Here is a 13,200-nt window from a genome sequence, read left to right on the forward strand (position 1 = left end):
TTTTTACCTCGGCGAAGTTTACAAAGCAGTAAGATGTAGATCTGAAATCAAACGTATTAATTGGTGATATGCACCCAATAGAAACAATACATCTCTAATTTTTAAAACAGGTTTAAAATAATTTGACAACTAAAATTTTAAAACAAAAATTTTAAACTTTACCCTAAAAATTCCAAAACATTACACTTTAAAATTTGATTATGATGGGGAAAACCTGTACCAGAGAATTATTTAACTGAATAAAGCCAGGTTCATTCTCCACTTTACAAGTGGATTAAGATCTGGCTGATAATCTGTGAAACCTTACAGATCAACTTATTTACCAAAGAATGTCAATCACATATACAATCGGTAGCTGAAAAGAACACCACACTATTTCATCAAAATTAGGCATTAACAAAGCTTAAACAAGATAATGATGGATAATTTAGCTACAGCCATATTGTAATCACTATCTATGTATTTTCTCTAAAGTGCCCTTTGACATATTTTAATTTTTCTTTCCTTATAATACACCAGAACTCAAAATGTAGAAATGTAACTCCAAAGCTGTTCAATGAAAAATAATTAAAAGAAGAAATTACCAACTTCATTGAACTGTTGCAGTTGTCAAAATATTCCATAGATCCTAATGCTGTAAAATATGTAACAACATTTAAACCACAAAAACCTTTTTAACCTTAGAAAACGCACAAAAAAAAAAAAAACAACTCTTTTGGAAAAGGATGTCAGCATTTGCATTGGGATGTTACATGGATAATTACCATTATACAATTAATCAATGTAAAATAAACAAGTTATACTGAACTTCCATTCTCTGACCTAAACTGTGCCCTACAGAACAAATACAAATTTTCTTTATTAAGCTGTCATGTTTAATAAAAAGAAAAAAAACCTGTTTCAACTCTAGACTATGGTCACAAGCTTGACCTACTTTGTAGCTTACTAAATTAAAGCATAATTAAAATTGTTTTGCTTCTAAGCTATTTTTTAAAAAACTGATATTTACCATTGTCAATCACATAACCTTTTGGATAAACTACTTGAAATGTTCTAGGCGGATTATATAAAAACACACAAAATAAACTAACTGATTTTGTTGACCCAAGAAAGTCTTTCCCCAAAATTTCCCCATTTAAATGTAAAAGCACTTGTTTAATGTTTGTTCTTACTATCTACACTGAAAATAGTATTTTACTTAAGTCAACAAAATATATTTGCCCCTGTATCTCTTGGAAAGATTTCATGTACCCCAGGAATATATGGGATCTAATAATCATTATAAAATGTCAAGTTATTTTAATTTCAAAAAAATAACAGTAGAAAGTTTATTTGTAAAAATGTTAGAAAAAATACACATACACATACAAAATAGAGTAAACCCCCTAAAAGCAAATATACAAACTGTAAAAATAAAATCCATCATCATCTAGTAGTGGGGTACAGAGAAGTGGAGGACAAGATACTATGAAAATCAGAAGCCAGGAATGGGTACATAGGGGCTAGTTACACTATGTTTATTTTGAGTATGTTTGAAATTTTTCATAAAAAGTTAAAGAAAAAATGTTTATTAATAATGTCCCATGTTAATTTACAAAACTTGTTTTAGAATATTCTTTTCTCTTTGAAATAGTAATTGATTTTTAATTAGTTCATGTATAAGTGGATATTTTCTATTGCTAGAATAAAGAGATTCTCTTCCTATTTAAAATTTTTACAGAGGTAGGAGTTGAGAAATCTTGCTGACAACAGATGAGTAGATAGAAATAGGAAAGGTTTTGTTACAGCGATATCACTCAATTCTTTTACATATCTATATTACATGTAAAAGTCACACAGCAATCCATCCTTAAAATTTACACTTACTGTTCTTATTAACTAACAACTTGATTAGATCCTCTGCCCATTTTGTTGAAACCAAAGACCTGGAAACAATCTATATACAAGAGGGCTGTTCCCACTCATTACAATGATTCATGTCCTCAATAACACTGACTCCGATATTTCAAAATGTTCTCTTTCACTGGTGCCCAAGAGGTTTTTAGAACCTGAAAGTGTACCACAGTAAAAATTGGTACAAATGAGAAGTATGCCTTCTTTTGAAAAATGGGAGGAAATATGGACCAAAGGCAGACTAATTTTAAGAAACACATATATGAAAACTGGAATTTGGAAACTGGTCTTAAAATTATCAATGTCCCTTTATCTCTTGGAAAAAACTTCCCATAACCAGGAATAGGTTTATCCCACTTTTAAATCACTATACAACCAATATTATATATGTTATTTTAATTGTAGAAAAAGCTACAATGCTATATAGGTAAGTACAGCAGGAAAACTTAAAAACTAAATTGGAGAAAATATATTTACCAAATGATTTACCAAATCTGTTCACCAAATGATTTTTTTTTTTTTCCCAGTGAGAAAAAGTGTTTTTATTAAAGCAAGGGGACAGGACCTATGGACAGAAAGAACTATACTATGATTGTGAGGAGTGATTGATTATTTACTTTTAAGTTGGGGAAGTAGAGATAAGGAAGTTTCTAAAGTATTTTTCATATGTTAAAGACGACTTCCAGGATCGTGGAGATCAAATGACTTCTAAAAAGCAAACTATAAGGTTTGTCTGAAAAGGGTAGTTAAGTAATCAGATCCTGAGATTAGAAAATTCTAGGAGTTAATTCTTCTGTAAACATACCTATTCTAACTTAAAGAATTTTCATTTCATTGAAGAAAACTTTATGAATGAAAATGTGATAAATAGGCACTGACTTTTTAACACTGGCTATTAAAAAAATTAATATAATTATATTGGAGTTTTTATAACCGGTTTTTACAATATACTCCCGAATTATGTATAGTATACATTAAAACACAGGTGAAAACATTACTGTTAATAGGGACATCTGCTAATACGTTTAATATTAACATGACTCATTTGAAGTCAATGCATTAATCAGAGTTATGTGTGAGTAAATCACTTGATTCCATTCATAAAGTATGGAGGTGTAAAAGCCAACTGAAAATTAGAGATCACAGGGGCGCCTGGGTGGCTCAGTCGGTTGAGCGTCTGACTTCAGCTCAGGTCATGATCTCACACTCCGTGAGTTCTAGCCCCACGTCGGGCTCTGTGCTGACAGTTCAGAGCCTGGAGCCTGCTTCGGAGTCTGTGTCTCCCTCTCTCTCTCTGCCCCTCCCCTGCTCATGCTCTGTCTCTCTCTGTCTCAAAAATAAATAAAAACATTAAAAAAAATTAAAAAAAAAAGAAAATTAGAGATCACAGAGGAAAGAGGCAAAAGAGGTAACTGAAAATGATTTATAGAATACTTTTAATTTAATCTTGCCACAGAAAATGCTTTAAAGCTAAATAATAGTTGGAAGATTTAAAATAGATATTACAGGTAAAAAATGTTCTAAATCTAGTATTATATAGATTAACCCTAAATATAAAGAGAAAAGTGAATTCTGATGTCAATCAACTATCTGCCTTTCATTAAAAAAAACAAAATTCAAACAAACCAACTGATATAAACATGGAGTGAAAAAACAATACCACAATAAAATTATCAAGTCCAAGGCATCATCCAGCACTTCCCAGAGCCACAAACCACCTTAAAAGTATGGCTCACAAGTCCAACAAGTTATTGCTAACATAACTAAACTGAAGCACTACATACATACTAACTAAATTCATCTTATTTTCATGGAGTACGATTAAATTATTTTTTAATAACAGAAAAATCTGATTTTTTAAATTTAAAAAGACTTCTGATTAAAAAAAATCAAGCTTCTTCAAATGACAAAAACTGGAAAGTACCACTAGAATAAAGAGATATAAACGCAGAAGACAGTGTAACTTACTATTTCCCTTTAAAGTGAAAAAGCAAAAATAAATAAATATAAAATAAGAAAATAAAATAAAATAGCAGACCTATGGCAATTATCTTTTAGTAGGTTTTCCTCATTTTCCCACCCTAACCCTCAAGTTATTAGAAGATTTAAACTTTTAAACTAAAACTAGTTGAAGTTTTTACCACTGCAAAGAAAAAAATTACATAAATATACAGCTATTTCATCCAGAGTAACTGTGTTCCTTTCAAATTGTTTACTCTTCCCTTTAAATTAAGCAACCATATTATCATTATTAGATAAAACAAATTACATCAAAAAGTATTCCTTTAATTCAGTAGTTACCACAAAGAAAAAGAAAGAATTTACTTTTAAAGTTTTTAAAATTTTGTGCATTTTAAGTACAAAATGACATTTGGTTTTTTTTTTTTTTGAAGGTATTTACCTAGATAGCTTTGTTTAAAATTTTAAATATTGGAGTTTTCCTATAAGTTTAGTAGTTAAGAATTTATGCAACAGGTTCCTTCTGTCCAAATCCTCCTTTTTTCCACAATCTGCTAATCCTTTTGAACATTTGCTCTGCCTCTTCCCCCATTTCCTGAGGATCATCTCCAATCCTATAAGGAAAAAATATCAATACTACAAAATTAAGAAATAAAGAGTCTTACTAAAGACTCTACTTAATTTGTGTGTGTGTGTGTGTGTGTGTGTGTGTGTGTGTGAGAGAGAGAGAGAGAGAGAGAGAGAGAGAGAGAGAAGACTAACATGAGGAGAATGTTTTAATAGCACCATAATTGAGTTTAAGTTTGAAAGCAAAAAATAGCCTTAAGGTCATCAACTAAGAGCTAAACAAAATTCATATCTAGTAGCCATGGTAAAATATGCATGCTTTGGATACTCAAATGCAAGCTCCTTGAGAAAAGGTTTAAGTTCCTTTACAGATAGTCGGCACTGACTAATGTCCAAAGAATAACTACATTACCCCTACTAAAAATTAGATGTGACTTTTAAGCAAGTTATTATTTGTACAAGTTAAAATTAAGAAAATAAAACTTTTCCTTTAGGACAATATAACAATGCTAGGTAAAGACAAAGATGTTATCAAGAGAAATAGCAAACACCTACATTAATTAGTCAGAGTGAATTCTAATGAAGAGTAAACAAACCAGGAGATTTAGCTCAAGCCCAACTCTTCTGCTGTTAGCCCTTATCTAGTTTCAGTTTCCTCATTGCAACTATATAAAGAAGGCTGGACTTGAAGACCCTTGTTTGGCTATGGTTTTGCTAACTCAATTTCGATTACCAATTCATAAATAATTATGTGATCATACAACAACTTGCATAGATCACATACAGATATTTAGAGGAGATCTGAATTCTTTTTAAAAAACAGCCTAAAAAAAAGGTATTACATTCTGGGGCAGTTTTACAAAGATATATAAGGCTTACCCCTCCAAGATTTAGATGAACTTCAATAAAAAAGGAAGAAAGAAAGAAACTTGTGAAACACTTCTAAAAACAAAACAAAAATTCTAAGAAAGTGACCTTAAATATGAACTATACCCCAAAAGCCTTATTTTCAAATTTGTCAGTAAATTAAAACTGTTTGCATCTTTAAAATCACTGATCAAATTTATAAATACAAGATGACTCAGTTAAATTTTTGCACTGTTGGATACTGAACCACATTTATGTGTATGCATTTTTTTAAACTGTTTCTAAGTGTTCATTAATGTGGCCCAATGTACCGTTCATGGCTCATGACTAAACATAAGTGAAACTAATAAAGTGATGGTGTGATATGACTAGACATGCATTTCTCACATGCAGCGTTTCAGTGTAGTATATATGAAACCCATGAATCAACAGAAGATGTTTAATTGCATGCAGTTAAGGAAGGCTTTTAATTATATACAGATGCCCTTTCCTGAAAATACTATTTGGTGTGCTATGTTAATCTTTCTCCAATGTAAGAGTTCTTAAACTGGGATTCGTGGATCAGCATCAAAGGGTCTGTGAACTCCCCCAAAGGTTACAGAAAATCACAGTATGTAAACATTTTTCTGGGAACACTCAAAAAAGGTTTGGAACCATTCTAGTGGTTTTCTCATTAAGCATTAACAAATACATTATACTATCCCAACTTTCCTTACCTCTAAGTTAACTTGTTCAAATCTAAACAATTATTAATTAGACTTTTTCTCATCGCAGTGTTTACTGGATTTCACCGTAAGGGCCCATTTACTTGTGTCTACCTTCTACAAGGTAAGGTACCTGAAGGGAGGGCTGTGCCTAGTACAGGTTTGTATTACAATTTTCTACAATAAACAAATACTATGTTACCTCAAGCTGACAAGTTTTACTTAATGTGAAAGTCATGAATAGATATTACAATAGGCAAAATAAAAATTTCCATAGCCTATTAAAATTAGTTACAATAAAAATTAATACTTGGCTATAATATCTACTTCACTAGAGTTACAAGGATTAAGAGGGCCAAAGCTTACAAAGTATTTGCCCTAAAATAACAACTAAACATATATAATTCTTATGATAGTAGTCTTCTATTTTAAAGCCTTTTCTCATGAACATTTAAAATTCATGAAGGAGACGATTTCTAGCATACAAATTAGACATATTTTTATTAACTGGGCCAAGGGCATAATTCATATCCAAACACTCTTTGTGTAACCAGGGTATCACATCCTTACTAATGCATCTACAAAGCCATGTAGTTATGTTTTTTTCGTGCTTGGAAAAGATATGCATAGATTTACTGAAGTATATAAATGTTCCAAACATAAATGAAATATATTTGAATATAAATGAAATTTATAATTAGAAATTAAAAATCTAAATAGTATCACACAACAAAACCATTTTCAAATACTTATTCCAAACAACAACAGAGCTTCCAATTATTAAGGCAAAGTAGACACTAAAACAACTAAAACGTACAATGTAAAACAAAGCATAAGAAAAATAATATAACTTAATAATTGGAATAAGTCTTACTTATTTTAGTTATGATAATAAGCAAAACAAATGAAAGAAGTTCAAATGAAAATTGGAATGTAGCTCTTGAGTAGAAAGGACTTCAGAATGTTCAAGGGTAAATGTACTTTGTCTTAACACAAAGTACCAGAACATTTGTTCCTACATATGCTGATGACAAACAGTAAACAGTAAAATGCTTTTAATTGTGTTAACATCTGTTCATTCTCGAAGAGCCAAAAGGAACAGGAATAAAAAAAAAATATCACAACTTTAGGAAGAAAAACCTCTGTGCCTATTGTTCAGCAGAGACTTCTTTTTGATTTTTTGCCAGATCTTCAGGTCAAGAGTAACTGAGCAACTCTTACAATGAGTCATCGGTTTTAAATTTTGTTCTTGAAATTACATTTATTTCAAAGTAAATATGAATCTTAAGGTTTCACCATAAGATTAAGTGTAACACCAAAACTTTTCACAATTCTACATAAATAACCCAATATTCATCTTTATGCCTTATTTTTAAAAACTTACTAGGTTAAAAGGAATTGTCAACATTTTACCTTTATTAATGAAGTCACAACAATTGCTCCAGCATTTACCATAGGATTGTGTGGCTTATCTGTAAAATATAAAAACAACAGCATTTTTTCGAATATTTGATATCGTGTTCCATTATATAGGTACTTCTCGTGAAAATATATTTTCTTTATGTAAGATAATGTTACAGTTCTTTTGGGGGGAGGGAAAGAAAGGGTGAAGGGATACATTTAGTCACTTACTTAACAAACCAGTAATACACTTCCATAATAATTATATAGGAAAACAAAGATTCATGTACAGAAAGATAGTGAATAATAGTATAAGAGTACATCCAAATTTCCTAACTCTACCATTTACTACCTATCTGATCTTGAGCAAGTAACTGAATTTCATTGTGCCTCAATTTTATCACTGTAAATTGGGAGTAATAAATAGCATCAACATCTCAGTGAAACATAATGCTTGAATGAATTAGCACACACAAAATGCTTAAATGTATATGGCACATCCTTAGGCATTCATACAACGTTACTATAAAAATAACCTTCAAAAAGCCTATCTTGCTTTTTAAAAGTGCTTTATTTTTGTTTTTATGTATATACACATACACACGCAGAAAAAGAAAACAGAAACACTATAAAGAGATATATCTATTATAAAAATATTACAGGGGATTTGAATTGTATTCTGTTCTTTCTATATTTCCTGACAATAAAGATGTATTTATTTTAAAAATTACTTAAAATGTAAATTCATCTCAAATCTTACCTCTTCTAATTCTTACAACAAACAGAATTTCAAATCTCAACTGATTACATTCCATTCATGGCATTGCACAAATGCCAAACACAAACCTCTTAGGGCACTGAAAACATTTATTTAAAAGAACGATTACTAATTTATCTGTTTGTGGTAGTGCTTCATTTGAGTGGGGGGGAACAAGTTCTTATCTAACTTGACAGATCCAACAGAATTTATTAAGTTATTGCTACATTATTAGCCTCCTTAAATTTTAAGCAAGTTATCTTCTGTAAGATGAACCTATGACTAAATAATTCTGAGCTCTAGAAAACAGCGTAGCAGTTTTCAACTGTCAAAGAGTTGCCATATGACCCAGCAATTCCATTCCCAGGTATACATACAGTCAAGAGAAATAAATATGTACATGCACACAAATACTTGTACACCAGTGTTCACAGAAGTATTACTGATAATAGTCAAAGGTGAAAAACAACTCAAACGTCCTGTCAACTGATGAGTAGATAAATAAGATGTGGTATTATTACCAATAGAAGATAACATTATTCAGCAATTTTTAAAAAATGAAGTACTGATACATACATACTGATACATACATACAGAACATAAAGGCACTTTAAAAGTAACATGCTGGGGCATGTGGGTGGCTCAGTCAGTTAAGCGTCTGACTTTGGCTCAGGTCATGATCTCACAGCTTGTGGGTTCCAGTCCCACATCAGGCTCTGTGCTGACAGCTCAGAACCTGGAGCCTGCTTCAGATTCTGTGTCTCCCTCTCTCTCTGCTCCTCCCCTGCTCACTCTCTCTCTCTCCAAAATGAATAAACATTAAAAAAAAAATTCTAAAAGTAACATGCTAAGTAAGACAGGCCAGTCATAAAAGACCAAATATCATAGGATTTCATTTATATATAATGTCCAGAATAGGCAAATCTATAGAGACAGAGAGTAGATAACTAGTGCCAGGGGCAGAAGACATATGGGTATTCAACTAATTAAAATGGGTACTCACTGGGTACAGGGTATTTTTGGGGGTGACAAAAGTGTCCCAAAATTGCCTGGGTGGTTCAGTCTGTTAAGCGTCTGACTTTGGCTCAGGTCATGATCTCACGGTTCATGAGTTCGAGCCCTGCATTGGGCTCTCCACTGACAGCGCAGAGCCTGCTTAGGTTTCTCTCTCTCCCCCCTTTCTCTCTGCCCCTCCCACTCTCATGCTCACTCTCTCTCAAATAAATAAAAATTAAAAACTCAAATGAATTTTGGTGATGGTTGCACAATTCTGTGAATATGCTAAAAGCCACTGAATTGTACACTCTAATGGGTGAATTATATGGCATATAAAGTACTTCCCAATATAGTTGTTAAAATTTTCGTTCATTTAAAAAAGAAAGACAAAAAATTAGGTAACATACAGCCTACCAGTTTCCCTCAACGTAAGATCAACAATGTGATTTAGTAGCTATGCCTTAAACACTATACATTTTGGGTTAACCATGATGACAATTAGTTCCAAATGTTAAAATTTAGTATAATACCAGAGTATTTACAATCAAGATTTCACCTATTCCAAATCTTGCTAAGAGAAGTTTGCTTTCTCTGAGATCATACAAAATGAGAGCAATTAGTGTCAAAGTACTACATGGCAAGAGGGAGCCAAGGAACAAAAATTTTCCAGTATTGTTCACCTGGAAAAAAAAAAACAAAAAACCAGAGACAGAAAATAGAATATAGAAATCAGGCTGTGCTAAATTAGTTTATACTTGTATTTGTGTATATGTTTATGTGTCTGTCCATTCATGGTTTTTTGACATTATCATGTATAGGCCCTAGGGCCTCAGAAGGCAGTTAAATGTGTATATTCCAAATGGTACCACATAAATGTGTGCACTTAGTATTTTCTAAATCATAAAGATTCTGCAAATACCACATAAGCTGCATTCAAGAAGATCTTTCAAAGAACACTAAAAGCATTTCATGGGATGACAGTGCAATTTTCAGATGTAAGCAACTGTTCTCTCTGCCTTTGGCTCAAAAGGCAGATACCTCAGTATTTGGAAATACACCAGATATTATAATATAACACCAGCATTACTGCAGTCTGAAACTTCAGTCTAAAACCTATCACTGTGAAACCTACTTGTTTCCTTCTCCACTGTAGGGAGGAGGGGAAAGGTAAAAGGTTCCATTTAGAATTTTTAATTTAAAAATACTCATGACAGCAGAAATAAAACTTAAGCTAATTAATAAAAGCTATCAACTGAAGTAATGGCATATATTAGCTTGGTATAATGACAAAATGGTCATAGGCCGCATCTGAAATTTATGGACACTTTTAACTAGAAGGTACAAAACTGTTTTAGTAAGTACTTATTCTTTCCAAAGGAAAAAAAACATGCAGAAAGTTCTTTTATATTATACTAGCAAAAGCTTTTCAAACTGCTAATCAAATATGAACCTTACAAAGATGAGGTTCATAACCGAGGCTAAGTCAAAGTTGCTAATGCATATACTGAAGAACCTAAAAAGTATTAATTTCACAGTTCAATATGAATATTTATATTTTAAGTATTAATACTGGAATTTTTAAGAACCATATAAAAATTAAAGTATATTCTATATATGGTTTAATCCCACACCACCCACTTACCCAAGCAACCAAACTTTGTTCTTTGTATATACAATTCAGTCCTGTCTTCCTCACGTAAATTAATTCAACTCCTCTTTCTCAAATCCTCTACAATATAAACTAACACATACATTTTGTCTTCTGTCAATTACACACTTATAAAAGCCTGTCTTTTTTCTCCATGCATTAGGTAATTGTTACCCATATCCTTTAGTATTAGCTAGATAAGTTACTCAAGAACCCAGGTCCATTTACCCTCCACAGCTATTAATAACAGGGGAAGAAGACTATATATGTATGTGTTGATTAATCTAATTTCTACTATAAGATAGATAAAGACTTCACTAGGAGATGGTTGTTTCCAAAATTGGTATCTCCATCAAGTAACTTATTTCCTCATCTATAATGACAGAAAGTATCAACCAACTTTCTACCAGAGGACTAAAACATTTTTATGTTGTAAAACTACCAATATTACAAGAGTACTATAGGGCGCCTGTGTGGCTCAGTCAGTTGGGGGTCCAACTCTTGATTTTGGCTCAGGTCACGATCCCAGGGTTGTGGGACAGAACCCTGTGTTGGGCTCCACGCTGAGCATGGAGCCTGCCTGGGATTCTCACACTCTCCCTGTGCCCCTCTCCCCTACTCACGCACTCTCTTTCTCGCTAAAATAGAGTACTATAATTTCTTTATCCATTGTATTTATATTACTCTTAACTTACTACAATCTTATAAAGTTAGGGCAATATAAATACATTTGTTTTATTTTTAATTTTATAATAATGCTAAATGCACAGACACACAGACACATAAGGCATATAATTTCACCATAAACCTACTACTGAAGTTTTAAACATGAAGAAGACCTATAGTTGTTTTTTTGCTGAGGCTAGTTTTAAAACCAAAATTCTAGAGCACAGAACCTATGGAGAACTCAGCAAGAAGGGGAATAGTGAGGTCTTCACTTTCCCATTACTTGTAAGACTCTGGTATTGGCTCAGGAGGGAGGTACTAGCTTGGAAAAAGTCAAAGAATATCAAGGTAAAACCTCTTTTTAAACTTCATATTTCAATTATTATAAACCAGTGCTAAATTCCTGAGTTCTTATCTTGATTTTTTTCTTATAGATTACTATCAGTAAACTATAATTTTTAAAATCATAAATGTACAGAGCAAAAAAATATATTACTATAATGTTAAGTTCACTTACTTCATGCCCATTTTATTTATTTTTGTTTCCCAAATATGTCTTCACGTTCAAATTCTTATATTTGCTCATTTCTATTCTTTAAATACCTCTCAAAATCAATCAATTCACCAGAACCACCTAGATTATTCTATTCTGGGGCGCCTGGGTGACTCAGTTGAGCATCCGACTTCGGCTCAGGTCATGATCTCACAGTCTGTGAGTTCAAGCCCCATGTCGGGCTCTGTGCTGACAGCTCAGAGGCTGGAGCCTGCTTCAGATTCTGTGTCTCCCTCTCTCTCTGACCCTCCCCCATTCATGCTCTGTCTCTCTCTGTCTCAAAAATAAATAATAAACATTAAAAAAAAATTAGATTATTCTATTCTGACTTACATAGGAAAATATTAATTTTTCTTATAAAATGTTTAATCTTAATAGAAAAAAATATCAATTATTTCCATATTAAATCTGCATGTCAGTGAGTTTAATAGATAAATAAGGTACTTCTGCATATGATGTCCTTCCTGAAATTGTTAGTTTATGATAATCTTCATAAAATCAAATTTGGCATCAAGACAGAAAGATTATGGTAAAGTAGGTAAGAAAATGTAGTAGCTCCAAAAACAAAATAGAAAAGCACAAAGAAATATCATTCTTTTAACTTCATTAAAAAAATAAAACAATAATAAGTATAAGGCACATTTCATTTTGTACCCAGCACAAACAAAAAATACAAAAGAGTATTTCTCACAACCATTATTGCAACACTGAATTCCTTCACTCTTTCTTTCTTCAATTCTGTATTAACTCATCACACACAAGTGAGGAACCCAGTGGGGTGGGGCAGGTGGCTCACTCAGTCAGTTAAGCTTCTGACTCTTGATTTTGATTCAGGTCATGATCTCAAAGTTCATGAGTTCAAGCCCTGAGTTACGCTCTGTCCTGACAGTATGGAATCTTCATGGGATTCTCTCTCTCTCCCTCTCTCTGTCCCTCTCCCACTCACACACGTGCTCTCTCTCAAAATAAATGACTAAACTTAAAAAAAAAAAAAAGAACTTAGCATATGTCTGAAAGATTAAAATATAGCAACCAATACACAGGCTGGTGTTTAGATTTAAAACCTCTACCAGATCAAAAGTACTAAATAACTACCTTTGTCCTCCCACTTCCTTTTGAATTCCCATTAAGTAGTAAGACTTGTTAGTTATCCAACTATTTAATGCAAGATGGTTCTTTCAAATATTAA

The 13,200-nt window shown here is 32.2% G+C and overlaps 1 protein-coding gene across 4 annotated transcripts in view; it reads right to left on the reverse strand.

Annotated features, from left to right (window-relative positions):
- The window catches only part of GLS (glutaminase), an 81,720-nt gene that overhangs the window by 43,989 nt on the left and 24,531 nt on the right, over positions 1–13,200 (reverse strand). For all 4 annotated transcript variants that reach the window (XM_047085088.1, XM_047085090.1, XM_047085089.1 and 1 more), the window contains exon 7: positions 7,404–7,462. In XM_047085088.1, the coding sequence (XP_046941044.1) occupies positions 7,404–7,462 (59 nt within the window). The remainder of the gene's footprint in view (positions 1–7,403; positions 7,463–13,200) is intronic.

Source organism: Lynx rufus, unplaced genomic scaffold (genome assembly GCF_022079265.1).
Source record: "Lynx rufus isolate CCGP_SWC_20201006 ecotype Redwood Valley unplaced genomic scaffold, mLynRuf1.p SCAF_2, whole genome shotgun sequence".
Lineage (NCBI taxonomy): Eukaryota > Metazoa > Chordata > Mammalia > Carnivora > Felidae > Lynx > Lynx rufus.